At 42.6% G+C, this 15,893-nt stretch overlaps 1 protein-coding gene across 1 annotated transcript in view; it reads left to right on the forward strand.

Moving 5' to 3' along the window:
• LOC308471755 (uncharacterized protein) overlaps positions 1-15,893 on the forward strand; it is a 31,012-nt gene that overhangs the window by 13,064 nt on the left and 2,055 nt on the right. Inside the window, exons 8-14 of the mRNA XM_080996008.1 lie at positions 1,662-1,664; positions 2,822-3,371; positions 7,223-7,318; positions 8,307-8,537; positions 10,454-10,476; positions 12,379-12,491; positions 12,909-12,965. Of these exons, the coding sequence (XP_080852134.1) occupies positions 1,662-1,664; positions 2,822-3,371; positions 7,223-7,318; positions 8,307-8,537; positions 10,454-10,476; positions 12,379-12,491; positions 12,909-12,965 (1,073 nt within the window). The remainder of the gene's footprint in view (positions 1-1,661; positions 1,665-2,821; positions 3,372-7,222; positions 7,319-8,306; positions 8,538-10,453; positions 10,477-12,378; positions 12,492-12,908; positions 12,966-15,893) is intronic.

Consider the following 15,893-nt stretch of genomic DNA (forward strand, 5'->3'; position numbering starts at 1 on the left):
GCTCCTATGTACTGTTCAAAGCCATAGCAACAGATATCTTTAAGCAAAGTTATCAATTTGTCCCATGCGGAATATCACACTTCTCTGCCAGTGTTATCTTGCTACATGAAGAATGTCTGAGCGTACAATGAAATTATTGTTCTGATGGCTTTGAAACCAGCCCCCAGTCTTCTGATGAAGGTCAGTCTGCCCTTGGCACGCTTTACTTAAGCTGATTAGAAAACGAGAGGCAACAAGACAGAAATGCCTTTTCAGTGGTATACTATCTTGACATTCACTGGTGGTCCTGAATAGTGTGCTATGGGGATTGTTGCCTAATAATAACGGTGAGGTGTTGCAGGTCCCTTTACAAGTGCCTCTGCCTCTTCCTTGACGTGGTTGTGAGCTGCTTGGAGCAGAATTTGGAAAGGCACCATAGAAATAAACTAGAGCTACACCATAAATACTTTTGCCCAGGCTTGCACTCTCTGTCTTTGACCTAGCTCAAGAGCAGCAAACACTGTGCTATTCTCATATTAATAACTTGCAGAAGTCCAGATGTCCATAAACATAAGACAAACTTTATGAAACTGTTTAAAAATAAATAAATAATAATAAATGGGTCATCTCTGTTTAAAGGAAGTCATAGCTTCTCTATTGCTGACTCATTCATTCTCCTACCCCCCAAGGCCCCAAGAATCATCTGATTCACTTAAAGTGATAGTACCCTCAACAGGTGTGGGGGAAATTGGTTTCTTAATGAGCTGGGAGCTCACCTTAATTTATTTCCTTACATTTATACCCCACCTTTCATCCATCATAAAGCCCAAGGTGACATATGTCCAGCAGATCTCCCATCCAAGCTCTTAATAGACTCAGGTCTGATTGCTAAAGCAAATAAAATAAATAAAAAATAAAATAAAATAAGTTTTCCTGCATAGAGAAAACAGCCTGGTGTTCTTCCTGATATATTAGAGAAATGTTTTTTTCTCCAGAACCAGTGCATGGGTGTAGCCGGGGGGGGGCAGCTGCGCCCCCCTCCCAGATTAAGAAAACAATAAAAATACTTAACTAGCTGACCAATCGCATCGGTTCTGCCCCCCCAACAAAAAAACCTTGCTACGCCTATGAACCAGTGTGGTGTAGTGGTTAGAGTGTTGGACTAGGACCTAGAGAGATCAGGGTTCAAATCCCTACTCGGCCAGTCACTGACTCGCAGCCTAACCTACCTCACAGGGTTGCTGTGGGAATTAAATAAGGATGGGGGGGGGAAGCATGTCAGCCCCCTTCAGCTCTTTGGAGGAAAAAAAGATGATATATTTAAAAATGGAATAGATAAATAAAATAATTCATTTGGCAGGGCTAGAGGAATAATACAGTGATCATGTTGCTGTCGATGTGCAAATCCATACATGAGCTTGGGTAGAAGCGGCCAAGTGTTGGAGGTAATTTGCATGTTCCGTTACTCTTAACTGTTTGCGCTCCTCTCTGCGCAGCAGTAAATAAAAATCTCCTTTCTCTAGAGAAGCAATCAAGTGCACCAAAGAAAATTCAAGAGTCGTGCAAACTACCCTTGCAGCCATTTCAGATGTTCTGTTACAGACACATACAGAATTGTCTGCACTAGAATTGCACGCTGCTTTTGATTTTCTGACCTGCCTCCTCACAAAAACTATTGCAAGCCGGTGAGTTCCTGCGAGTTACAGCCCCGCAATGTGCCCTTTGCAATGTAATGAACAAATAGAAAAAGAGCCTACCCAGTTGGCGCTGACACAAAACCCCACACATAAGCCCCAAAATGGAAAACGAGCAAGGTCCCAACCAAAGAAGAAAGGCAACTTAAGTTGACAGACTATGCAAAACTTGCAGACTTAGCATACAGAATAAGAGAACAAGAAGAACATAGTTCTATTTACAGGCAGGTAGCCGTGTCGGTCTGCCATAGTCAAAACAAAATAAAAAAATTCCTTCCAGTAACACCTTAGAGACCAACTAAGTTTGTTATTGGTATGAGCTTTCGTGTGCATGCACACTTCTTCAGATACCTTCAGATATCTCACACCAATAACAAACTTAGTTGGTCTCTAAGGTGCTACTGGAAGGAATTTTTTTTATTTTGTTTCAAGAAGAACATAGGTTTAAAGAAGATTGGAAAGTGTTTATTGAATATATGGGAAATAACTGTTTACAGCTGAAAACGCTGGCAGCATTCAGATAAATTCAACAGCGTAAACAAGTTTTGATGGATGCAATAATGGAATGCTGAATGGTATAGCTTTTGTAAAATGTGGAGGGATTTGTAAAATGAACCACGGAAAGAGAAAAAGGGAAGCCATTGATATCTTAAGGATGCAAAATGAGTATTTTAAATTGGAAAACAGAAAATTTAATAAAAATTATTTATATACACACACACTATAGATAGATAGATAATTTATGCAAATTGATTTTCTCTGGAGTTAAAGATCTGACTGGGACAAACCTTGTTATGTTGAGCTCGTAATTTGCACAATTTGTATATGATGTCTGTTTGATAATGTGTGGTTTGCTATGCCTAATAAAGGATATATTTGATTTGATAGATAGATGATAGATAGACACAGACACACACATAAAACAAAACCCCACACCTACACTATATAAAAATATAAGCCTCACCACCCCACCCCACCCCTCCTCTCCTCCCTCTTTTCCCCCAACTTTAAACTGTACTCAACACTAAGGTCTCATAACAAATGTAACCGATTTGTAAGAAGGACTGCACAACCTGAAAAAAGAGACAAGGCATGGACTTTTGTAAACCCAGAAAATCTTTAATGAAAATATATTTTAAAAATAAATAAATAAATGCTGCCCCTTTGCACAACAGCCAATCGGATTGGAGAAGGAAGTTGCTCCCTTTGATCCTGCAGGCAGGGGCCCCGGCAAAGACTCACAACTTGGCTCCCACCTCCCTGCACGGCATGGATGCAGAGGAGGAGGAGGACCCCATGCGAGGCCTGCAAAAGGCTGCCCTTTGCTCCATCTGCCTGGAGTATTTCCAAGACCCGGTGTCCATAGACTGCGGGCACAACTTCTGCCAGGCGTGCATCGCCCAGTGCTGCGACGACGCCCGGACCCGCTTCTCCTGCCCTCACTGCCGCAGGAGGTCTTGCAAGAAAGATTTCAGGCCTAACCGGGAACTGGCGGAGATGGTGGAGATCGCCAAGCGGTTCAAGAGCCAGGTGGAAGAAGCGCCGGGAGAGAGGATGGGCAGGTGCCAGAAGCACCGGGAGCCTCTGAAACTCTTTTGCCAAGATGACCAGAGCCTGATCTGCGTGGTCTGCGACAGGTCCAAGGAGCACAAAACTCACGCAGTGCTCCCTGCCAAAGAGGCTGCCCTGGACTATAAGGTAAGAAGGCAGTTGACCCAGGTATCTTGCCTATATATATATATATTTAAATCTTTTCCAAGATTTTTTTAAATCAACATTTTTTTCATTCATCTTAACACCAAATTCATCTTGCCTGACTCCCCACCCCCCACCCCCACGTTTCCAAGTTTCACATTTATTTTCCCTTTCATAAACAACAAAGAAATAAACAACTACCTGACATTTAGAAGACATCTGTGACATTTTAATGTATTTTTTAATCTTGGTTGGAAACCGCCCAGAGTGGCTGGGGAAGCCCAGCCAGATGGGCGGGGTACAAATAATAAATTATTACTATTATCGCATATAATTACTTTTGTCCAATTCATTTCCAGTTCTTATTTTTAGCTAAATTATCAAAATACTTCATGAATGCTCCCGGCCGGATTTAGGTTTGATGAGGCCCTAAGCTACTGAAGGGAATGGGGCCCTTTATATGTCCAGCTGCCCTTTGTCAGCAACAAATGGTGGTACCTCTGGTTACGTACTTAATTTGTTCTGGAGGTCTGTTCTTAACCTGAAACTGTTCTTAACCTGAAGCACCACTTTAGCTAATGGGGCCTCCCGCTGCCACTGCACGGTTTCTGTTCTCATCCTAAAGCAAAGTTCTTAACCCGAGGTACTATTTCTGGGTTAGCGGAGTCTGTAACCTGAAGCGTATGTAACCTGAAGTGTATGTAACCCGAGGTACCACTGTATGCTATCTGGTAATTTATGGACCTAATAGGTATCTAAAGCCATTTGCACAAGTTACCATGCAACCAGTCCGTGCAGAATGTAGGCACCCTATACTTAGAAATGAGCAAACCAGTGATATTTTAGGGAGCAGGCTAGCAGGCCATTACATCCTAGGAGCCTACACAACACAAAACACTGTTGCCGTATGTAGGTTTTATTTTATTTATTTTTCATCTTACATTTTGGAAATGTACATCCAGGTTTTTCTTTAATTTTTTGGGGGGGGCCCCCAAGAGAGTGGGGTCCTAAGCTATAGGTTGTTTAGCTTATACGTAAATCCGGCACAAAATGCTACATCAATCCTGCTAATGTTTTAACACATTTACAGTGTTCCTTAACATACTCCCCCCCCCCCCCAATCTTGCTTACATTTCTTCTCGTCTTGATGCCTGATCTTCACAGTAAGTTTTGCCATTTTGGCATGCTCTTATCATCTTGATTTTCCATTCTTCCTTTGTTGGTACGCCTTCTTCTTTCCACTTTTGGGCAAATAATGTTCTAGCAGCCATGGTAGTGTACATAAACAGTCTCTTTAGATTCCTTGGTATTTATTCCCCTGTCCGTGACCCAGGATTCATTTAGATTTGTACAGTGGTGCCTCGCAAGACGAAATTAATCCGTTCCGTGAGTCTCTTCATCTTGCGGTTTTTTCGTCTTGTGAAGCACGGCTATTAGCGGCTTAGTGGCTATTAGCGGCTTAGCGGCTTTAAGAAAAAAGGAAACAAACTCGCAAGAACTCGCAAGACGTTTCGTCTTGCGAAGCAAGCCCATAGGGAAATTCGTCTTGCGGAACGACTCAAAAAACGGAAAACTCTTTCGTCTAGCGAGTTTTTCGTCTTGCGAGGCATTCGTCTTGCGGGGCACCACTGTACTGGCAGCTAACGTCTCTGACTGTGACAGTGTTGGTGGCAAACTGAATTGTGCACATGCTATATATTTAAACCATACCCACCCACACCCAAATCCTGGGGACTGTGGTTTGCACTTTAAGGAGCTACAAACCACTGTCCTTAAGGTCTAGGGACAGGATGTACTGTAAATGCATGGTTTGTACACAGTTACTGCTGGAAAATGCATGCAGCAGAAATACCATGGGATTTAGTATGAAAAGAGTCGATTCCACAGAGAGAGTCCAAAACCATACGCTCATTTTCATGTCGCTTTTAATTTGTATACCATTTTTCTATGTTACTGTACACAAGGTGGTTTGCAACAACAAACTGCACAACAAAGAACACACCTTACAATAATCTGATCCCATGCAAAAAAAAAAAAATCATAATAAAGCATAACTTTAAAATGGAACGACATTCAATGCCCGTTTTCAATGTGTCGCAGGGGGGCAATTAACTGGGTTTTTGTTTTTATCTTGTGATTTTACGGTGTAACTGCCCTGAGAGCTGTGGGTGTAGGGCGGTATACAAATTTAATGATAATAATACCAAATAAAGTAATATTCAATAATCTATTAGAATATAATGGCACACAATAACATTTAAAACATCAGCAAGTGATAATTAAGCAGAAATTCCTTCTTAACAATTGCAATAAATAATGAGCAAACTATGATCAATGAAAATAACTGCAAGGCACAACGCAGAAAACACCGCAATACATACAAAACCATGCAAATTGAGAAAAAAGACACACAACTTTAAAAACTAATTTTTAAAAATCCCTAGACCCCTCTTCTCCCTTCCCAGCTGTTTCTGGGAGAGGCTAATTAATTGCTCAGCTGGGCTTGAATGAGCTTGGAGTTGGGGAGGCGTTTCCCCTCTGCTTTGCATTTCCTCACTGAGAAAGCTGACTTCTGCCGAATTATTTTAGAGTCTCTCTGTAGGTTTTCTTTTGGTGGGACTTTTCCAAGCAACTTCCTTTTTTTTTTAAAATGATATTTATTAAAATTTCACAAGAAAAGGATCACATTAATAAAAAAATTAACAATAAAAAGAAAAATACACAATACAAAATACAAAAAGGAAAAAGAAAAAACAGTTAAAAACAATTCCGTCTTTTCATCACTTCTTTTAGGTTTACTTGTTTCCCGGACCTCCTCATACCTCCCTCTTTTGTATTCCAATTCAATTTGTTAGTCCAGCAATTCCTTTCCCTCCTTTTTAATCCTGATCTTTAATCTTGATATATTATAACATCAAATTTTTACGTATTAAAAACCAATTTTTCCATATTCTTTTATACCATTACAGCTAGAAACCACCTAACTTCAATCCAACATCATTCTAACATTCATTAATTTTACAATATTTCTGTAAGTAGTCTTTAAATTTCTTCCAATCTTCTTCCACCGACTCTTCTCCTTTTCCAAGCAACTTCCAGCCAGGAGCACTGTGGACATAAGCCAGTTTGAGTTTGCCTGTCCTTTTAGTGAAGCAGTTCCTCGTGAAGAATTCGGCAATAACTTTGGGTGTGTGCCTTTAAAGGATGCATGCTCCCTCTAAAATCTCTTGACCGTTGTACAGTGGTACCTCGGGTTACATACGCTTCAGGTTACAGATGCTTCAGGTTACAGACTCCGCTAACCCAGAAATAGTGCTTCAGGTTAAGAACTTTGCTTCAGGATGAGAACAGAAATCGTGCTCCGGCGGCGCGGCAGCAGCAGGAGGCCCCACTAGCTAAAGTGGTGCTTCAGGTTAAGAACAGTTTCAGGTTAAGTACAGACCTCCGGAATGAATTAAGTACTTAACCCAAGGTACCACTGTAGTTTATTAAGAGCTGAAGCTCTGAAGGAAGGAGTGTGTTTCAAATGTACAGCGTCTGCATCCTTTCCCTCAAAGAATTCTGGGTAGTGTAGTTTACCAATCACAGAGTTACAATTTCCAGCAGCCTTAAACAAACTACAGAACCCAGAATTTTGAAGGAATGAATATGCTTTGAATGTGCTTTAAAGGTGTATACAGTCAGCAGATGCATCAGGTCTGTAGACTGCAAGTGCAAAAGCAGCTTACCACTAATAGTAATATAGATGGGCGGGGGATTTACTTTTTAAAATAAAACATTCATACCGTTGTTAATTGTATGAATAGCATCTGATTTGTCTGTCCTAGCAAAAATAAGTATTTTTCCCTCCCCAGGAACAAATTCAGACTGAATCACAGAGTCTTAAGCAAGAGAGAGAGAAACTGGAGGAGCTTAAACAGGCCGGTAAAAGGACAACTGAAGAAAATCTTGTAAGTCCCTCTTTTAATTAGCGCTAACCCAAACTTTGTGGGGCGGGGGTTGTAAGAACAATCTTGAAAGTTATTTGTGGAATGAATAATATCCACTGGGAGGATTGATGATGATTTTCATTATCTTCCTGCCTTCGTTCACAAACTGCTCTGGGACTAAGTGATTTTTTAATTATGGTACTTCAGTTCGGACCCTTCAGTCTCTTGTGATGTGTAGGAGTCCTTATTTACCAGTGCGGCCTATTCTGACTGCTGTTGCAACATACAAATGGTCACATCTTATACACACAAGTATTTGGTGCAAAAAAACCCACCCCATCCCTCATTCTGTACCTTGAACAACATTAGAAATATATAAGAAAATCTGGCATTTATGTAGCATTTTTCCTAAATGGCTCACATACGTTATTACAGTATTTCTAGCCGCATAGCAATACAGTGGTCCCTTGGTTCTCAAACTTAATCTGTTCTGGAAGTTCATGCCAAAACCAAAGCGTTCCAAAACCAAGGCGCTCTTTCCCATAGAAAGTAATGCAAAACGGATTAATCCGTTCCAGACTTTTTTTCAAAAAACCCACCTAAAACAGCAATTTAACATGAATTTTACTATTTAAGGAGACCATTGATCCATAAAATGAAAGCAGTAATCAATGTACTGTACAGTGGTACCTCGGCTTACATACGCTTCAGGTTACAGACTCTGCTAACCCAGAAATATTACCTCGGGTTAAGAACTTTGCTTCAGGATGAGAACAGAAATTGTGCAGCAGCAGCGGGAGGCCCCATTAGCTAAAGTGGTGCTTCAGGTTAAGAACAGTTTCAGGTTAAGTTCTTAACCCGAGGTACCACTGTACGTGTATGTAACATGAAGTATTTTATATAGGGGCACATTCAAAAGTCCGTATATGGTCCATTCTATCCAGGCCTAAGTGTTTACGGGATTGCATTGTTAGTACTTTACCCTTCTTACTTTACCCTTTAATTACAGGAAAAGTTGGGTGCTGAAAGGAGGAAAGTTGCATCTGCATTTGAGCTGCTGCATCAATTTCTTGAAGAACTGGAACAGCCCATTCTGGATCAACTGAATGAGCTGGAGCTGGAGATTAAGAACGGGCAGGAGGAGAACGTTGCCAAATACTCTAAGGCAGTTTCTGTCCTTGAGGACCTGATCAATGAGATGGAGGAGATGTGTAGGCAGCCGGATAAGGAATTCCTGCAGGTGAGAACATGAATTTGTCAGGAGGTTTTGACTGAAGACTAAAATATGTGGAGTCCTGCAAGTCCCGGATTTGGCGGCGATAATAGAATCCGTGGGTTATTTTATAGGCAGAGAATTTTGTGAAGCCTTAATGGCTGAACAAATATATTGGGGCATAAGCTTTTGCAGACTTCATCAGAGGTGTGAAGTGAAATTTTAGTTAGCAGGTATATAAATGAGAAAATTGGAAGTGAAATGGCAGTGAGGTGCAAAATTTACAGTCAGTGATAATGAGAGCTTAAATACAGAGGTACCTCAGGTTACAGACGCTTCAGGTTACAGACTCCGCTAACCCAGAAATAGTAAAAACAAAAAAATTCCTTCCAGTAGCACCTTAAAGACCAACTAAGTTAGTTCTTGGTATGAGCTTTCGTGTGCAAGCACACTTCTTCAGATACTTCAGATTCTTCAGATGTGTATCTGAAGAAGTGTGCTTGCACACGAAAGCTCATACCAAGAACTAACTTAGTTGGTCTTTAAGGTGCTACTGGAAGGAATTTTTTTGTTTTGACTATGGCAGACCAACACGGCTACCTATCTGTAACCAGAAATAGTAGCTCAGGTTAAGAACTTTGCTTCAGGATGAGAACAGAAATCGTGCACCGGCAGCGCAGTGGCAGCTGGAAGCCCCATTAGCTAAAGTGGTACCTCAGGTTAAGAACAGTTTCAGGTTAAGAACGGACCTCCAGAACGAATTACGTTCTTAACCTGAGGTACCACTGTATGCTAAATGGGCACAGTTTAAAACTTTTACAACAGCAGATTGGTGATAATTGCTGAATTACTGTTTTGCCGCCTGTAGTTAGGGAGCCATTCACAAGAAAGTCACGGATAGCACAGATACAGGTTAGCACTGGAAAGCTAATAACACATATTGTGTGATAGCAAACCTTTGTCTTGATTAAATCCACAAGTGACGGTATTAAACTTCTTGAAGAATCCTAATTAAACTGTTTCACGTTGTCTTTAAGATGCTGCAAGATACTGTTTCAGTTCAAAATTTGGTTCTTTTAGAATTAGTGTTATATGGCAGCATTGCCAAGTATATGCTAGCCACTGCTGCTAACATGGCTCTTGTTAATAGATTGCTAGGTTCTCTGTTTCAAGAGTATGGAAAAAGTAAACATAGCCATATTGGTCCATAAAAAAACCTGACAAAATGAATTTCCTTCCTGGAGGGCCTTGGTATAACCCTAAACCCATTTAGCACTTATCAGAGAGCCTCATTTGCACGTCTCCAACTACCTTCTGGGTGGCGACGCGGGTGGCGCTGTGGGTTAAACCACAGAGCCTAGGACTTGCTGATCAGAAGGTCGGCGGTTCGAATCCCCGCGACGGGGTGAGCTCCCGTTGCTCGGTCCCTGCTCCTGCCCACCTAGCAGTTTCAAAGCACGTCAAAGTGCAAGTAGATCAATAGGTACTGCTCCGGCGGGAAGGTAAATGGCATTTCTGTGTGCTGCTCTGGTTCGCCAGAAGTGGCTTAGTCATGCTGGCCACATGACCCAGAAGCTGTATGCCGGCTCCCTCGGCCAGTAAAGCGAGATGAGCGCCACAACCCCAGAGTCGGTCACAACTGGACCTAATGGTCAGGAAGGTTTCTTCCATATTCATGGCTTCACCACCGGCCATTCCCTTCTCACGCTTCCCCCTTGCTATGTTTTGCCATCTAGCCCGATGAAGAGTTCTGGAGACCTGAAAGCTTGCATGCTACCATGTGATGTTTGGGTTAGCCTAATAAAGGGGTTGCTTAAATAATGGATTTGGCGATCCTCAACATGTCTGCTCTTAAGATTAGCTGAAGGAAGCAGAATGGCCTTGGAAAGGATTGTATGTCCATAATGTGAATTTCATTTTCCTCTACTTTTTCACCCTTCTAGAATGTCAAGGACACCTTGAGCAGGTATGTATGCGGTCCTTTCCATCTCCTCCTTCTGTAAAGGGTCTGAGGACTGACTTCATATGTGCATGTCCTGGGATAGCTCAGTTGGTGGAAGAGCATGAGACTCTTCATCTCTGGGTTCAAGCCCCGCCTCGGGCAGAAAGATTCCTGCATTGCGGGGATGACCCTCCCTTCCAGCTCTGCAATGCTATAATTCTAGGTCCATCTTCTGAGCACTGAATGCATGATAACTTACAGCTAAATGTGTGCATTGGCTCCGCTGAAAACCAAAGCAGCTGGTTGGATGTTGGTCGGTAAAGACTTGAAATGGTGGCGAATCAGCGAAGATCAGGCTGGAGTTGGGGCACAGAGTGAAATGACCCTAAAGGTTGCTTACAATAGATGGTGATACTTATGCACAAACCCACAGAATCTAGCAGTCCTGAGTCCCATGGCTGATGGATGGTGGAAGAATAGGCTCCTCTTTGGCTCTGCAGTCCCAGAGCTGAGTAGATTTCCAGCAGGACGGGAAGTAAGCTCCCTGCAGCAACTTCTTTTGTGACCAGTGATTGGAGCCAGTCTGGTCATCTCTTTGCTCTGGTGTTCCTCAGCTTTCAGTTCCGCAGTGCCAGAAGAAGTTTAAATAAACCAGATGTGTGAAGTAAGGGCTTACCCACACTTTCCAGGCTCAGGTCTCTGCTTAAAAGCTCTGGGTCCAAGCATTTTTCCTTTTTTGTCCTGGAGTTTCCTCTATGAAAACCGCTCTTTAGCTCTCAGTTGGAGCAAATGTCAATTTGGGCTTTCCGTGGATTGCTATTTGTTCCAAGTGAAGAGTGGGTTTTCTTTTTTCCAAATAGATTTTTATTAAGGTTTAAAAATAAAAATACAAAGATTACTATCGAATATCTTTTTTGTCCCAACTGAAACATTAATCTAAAGGCCAAAAAGAGAAAGGAAATAGGAGAAAGGAAATAAGAGCGAGCGAGAGAGAGAAGGGATGATATAGAGAAAAAGGAATAGGAAATGATTTAAAAGAGTGAAAGAGAGAGTTGTTGAGAAGCTAAAAAACCTTTTTAATGATTTTATTGAAGGTTTTAAACACACTGAGCTCTGAATCCAAACATGTTTATAAAAAGATAATAAAACGCATTATATCGAAGAAGAATAAAGAGAAAGAAAATATAAAATAAAATACAGTGGTACCTCGGGTTACATACGCTTCAGGTTACAGACTCTGCTAACCCAGAAATAGTACCTCAGGTTAAGAACTTTGCTTCAGGATGAGAACAGAAATCGTGCTCCGGCGGCACGGCGGCAGCAGGAGGCCCCATTAGCTAAAGGCGTGCTTCAGGTTAAGAAGTTTCAGGTTAAGAACAGACCTCCGGAACGAATTAAGTACTTAACCCGAGGTACCACTGTACTCATGATCCTTACAAAACACAATTATTAAAAAATATAAAGAGAAAAAAATAACAAAGGAGACATAATTAAGATAATAGAAAATAATAGAAAAATAATTAAAAAGAAATACTAAAGACCAGTTTTTTGTGGGGAAAGCCCTGGAACAAAAAAAGAAAAAAGGTTGTTCAGACATGGAGCTTTAAAGCTCAGACTGTGCCTGGAAAGAGCAGAGGAAAGTTAAGTGTGGATGAGCCCTAAGAGTCAATGCAGAGAGCAGAAAAGGGAAGAAATGTGGGAGATGACAAGAACAGATCAGAGGAACCGATCAAGACAGTGGAAACGGGATTGATGGTAAGAAGTCCGATCAAAAGAGCATTGGATGCCAGAAAGCATTTTGATAAGGTGCAGCAAGGGAAGCCTATAGAAAACCTAGTTCCTAGGCTGTGTCTGCTCCTTAATCCAAAGTTATCTTGCCACAGAATGCCTTCCAGAATAATTTCAGTGAGTTTTCCTCTTGCCTAGGTCTAAGAAGAGACCATTTCCTTTGGAGGAGGTTCCTCCAGATGTAAGAGAGAAACTCAGTGCATTTTCTCAGAAAAACATTTCCCTAGCAGAAACCCTGAAAAGAGTCAAAGGTAAAGGACAATTGGCCAAAGTCCTGTTTCTCCATCATTTCTTGCTGTGGGCTTTCCAACTTTCTTACTGGGTTTTTCTCCTGACGGTCCTACACTTTTCCTCCTTCAGTGTATTCGGAATGTATCTGGTTTTGTCAGTGGGGAGATTAAAGAGCTGAGAGAAGTATGCAGAAAAGACTCTACTAAACCTATACTTGAGTATCAATATTAAACAGTACAGATAAATCTGTTTTACATCAGGAACCTTAGGCAAAGGGAGAATAATAATTTTGCACATTGATTCTGCCCCTCAGTCCCTGGTATTTAACACGTAGGATTCTAGACTCTCCTTCTGTCTCTGAACTTCAGCTTCTTTCTCCAATATTTAGTATGAAATTGGAAGCCTTATGTCATATTATTTCGCCCCTTTTTTTCTAGAGTCTTTGTTACTTGAACTCCAAGAGAAAGAAGACGATAAGAAGACTTTAGAAATAGGTGTGTAGAAAAACAATTCAGAAAACGATAATATGAATGATCCGATTATATAAAAATAAAATACAGTGGTACCTCGGGTTACATACACTTCAGGTTGCAGACTCCGCTAACCCAGAAATATTACCTCGGGTTAAGAACTTTGCTTCAGGATGAGAACAGAAATGGCGTGGCGGCAGTGGTAGGCCCCATTAGCTAAAGTGGTGCTTCAGGTTAAGAACAGTTTCAGGTTAATAACAGACCTCCAGAACGAATTAAGTTCTTAACCCGAGGTACCACTGTATAATCTTTGTGGTGGCCCGTGGAATAAAAAACCAGTAAAACCAAAGCAAAATGGTATAAAAATACTTGGTTTAAAGAAAGAAGAGCTTCCCCCATGTAATCTGTTCTCTGGCCGAAAAAAAGGTTATGGGGTTGCATGCAGCTAGCTTTTGTTCAGTCACACAGTCATTAATTTCAATGGATCAACTCTGAGTAAAAGTAAGTTGGATGCAGCCCTACAGCAGCACACATTTGGGGCTCTGAATTTGCTAAGCAAGGATAAATTTCTACGGCATGGAAGCAACTTTGCAGGAAATGCAAGTACACTCTTGTGGCATGTGCTGTTGTGAAAAGCACTACTGTGGGAGGAGGGCCAGGCCAGAGGAGTCCCTGAACAAGCTGCCCTCTGGCCCTGTGTGCCACCTTGGTAGATCTTCCATCAAGGACATTAAGATAGTGGCTGCATCTATTTTGTCTGGTCCTTCTCCACTGGGTGTTGCTGCCTTTCCCTGTTGCTGCATATGGACGCCTCCCTTCCCCCCCAGAAGCTTACAGGTCCTCCAAGTACCCCTGTTTTCCAGGGACAGTCCTGGATTTACAGAAGCCATCCCGGTTTCTGATTTGATCCCGAAATGTCCCACTTTCCCCTGCTTTTATTGGAGAAATGTTGGAGGGTTATCCAACCCCCGAGCCATCTGAAGACAGCCCTGTATAGGGAGGGTTTTAAATTTTTTAAAAAATGTTTTCTTGTGTTTTTATATATGTTGGAAACCACCCAGAGTGGCTGGGGCAACCCAGTCAGATGGGCGGGGAATAATAATAATAATAATAATAATAATAATAATAATAGAGTCATACCTCAGGTTACAGACGCTTCAGGTTGCGTTTTTTTCGGGTTATGGACCGCCGAAACCCAGAAGTACCGGAACGGGTTACCTTCGGGTTTCTGCGGTCGCGCATGCGCAGAAGCGCCAAATCGCGCTTTGTGCATGCGGAGATGCGCAGCTGCAGGTTGCGAACGCTGCGGGTTGCAAATGTGCATCCCGCACGGATCATGTTCGCAACCCGAGCGTCCACTGTGATAGGATAGGACGTCCCTATTTTCATCAGAGAAACGTTGGCGGGTATGAGCAGGGGCACTCGACAAAGCTCAAGTACAAGATGTTAGGGCCCCGTGGCATTAAAAACAAGATGGCTGCCACCCCAGCTACTTTGCTCGCCACTCGCACTGATATATAAACACAAATCAAGGCCAGGGGCTTGGGGAAGAGTCGCAAAGGCCAGGCAGAGAGGTTTGTAGGCCTGCATTTGGGGCCTGGGCCTGAGGTTCCCCACTCCTGCCATGCTGGTTCCTAGCTTTGAATGGCCAATGGGTGCAGTCAGATTAAATGTGGCTCCTGTCAGTCTTGTGTCTGCCAGGCCCAAAAGACTGCAGGGTTCAGTGAACCCCAGGATGAGCTGCGATGGGTGACGGAAGCAGAAAGCATTGTGAAATCTTGGCTGTACAGAGAAGGCTGCGCAGGTGCGCGAGGCCTTGGCTGATAAGGCATTGTTTCCTGGCCCGGCGAGTGCTGACGCCACAAGACTGGGAGAGGTGCCAAAGTGACGTTTCTTTTTACATTTATTGTGGGTAAACAAAGAGTTCTGGGTCAGGAATCTTTTAGGTTTAAAGTAGGTGGGCTGCAGGGAGCATTGCAAGATGTTGTTTGTAACATACTGTGATGTGCGACTAGTTTTTCTGGTTCTAGCTAACTAAATCACTGCAGGTACAGAACAGTTGCCACAAGCGCAGCAGAGCTTCCCTTTACCCTTTGACACATACCCCAACTTGCTCTGCGTTTTCACCAACACAACAGAGCAGATTTTGGGGTGCTGTGAGGGGTGGAGAGAGACAGGAAGTTCTGCTGCACCCACAGAAGTCATTCTGTGCACACAGTGATAACAGCTGCATGGAAGGAACCCTTCTTGCTTTCCTAGTTGCCTTGATTCTTTATCCACAGTCCATTTACTGAGCCTTCAGTTCATTCCAGTTGCAATATTGAGCTGGTCTCTCTTACCTGTTCAGCCTCACCCACTGCAGTTCCGAATCCCGATTCTTTTCCCCCCAATGGTGGATTGGCCAGGGAGGTTAGCTGAGACTGGAAGCCACTGTGTTGAACCCAAAGGGGAACTGTTCCGGAATTTGCTTACACCATCTTGGTAGCCAAGATAATCCATCACTAATCTGTAGTCGCTAAAGCAATGAGCCCATATATTCACTCGCTTTGATATGAGCTAATAGACTTGCTTTGATTCGTTACCCTCATCCAGGAAGCTTGGGGAGCTGGGCTCTGAGCCCAGAACAGGGGAACAATCTGTAAAACCTGGGTATTTGCCATGTATGCCCTCATCTGGGCAGGCGAAGTGTTGAGAAGTCCTAGACAAAGTGTATAAAGTATGTATGCGTGTTTGCTTGGGTGCAGACAAGCCATCTCCTTGCTCTGGTGTCCACCCCAAATGTCTAACGGCTAGGAGACCTGGCAGACCTTAAGTTTACACCTTTTTTTAATAAAAGGTGGGACTGAACTGGGACTGAACATACAGAGGGATAGCTCAGTTGGCAGAGCATGAGACTCTTAATCTCAGGGTCATAGTCGAGCCTCACATTGGGCAAAAAATTACTGCATTGCA

The sequence above is a fragment of the Podarcis pityusensis genome, assembly GCF_964106645.2.
Source record: "Podarcis pityusensis genome assembly, chromosome: 2".
Lineage (NCBI taxonomy): Eukaryota > Metazoa > Chordata > Lepidosauria > Squamata > Lacertidae > Podarcis > Podarcis pityusensis.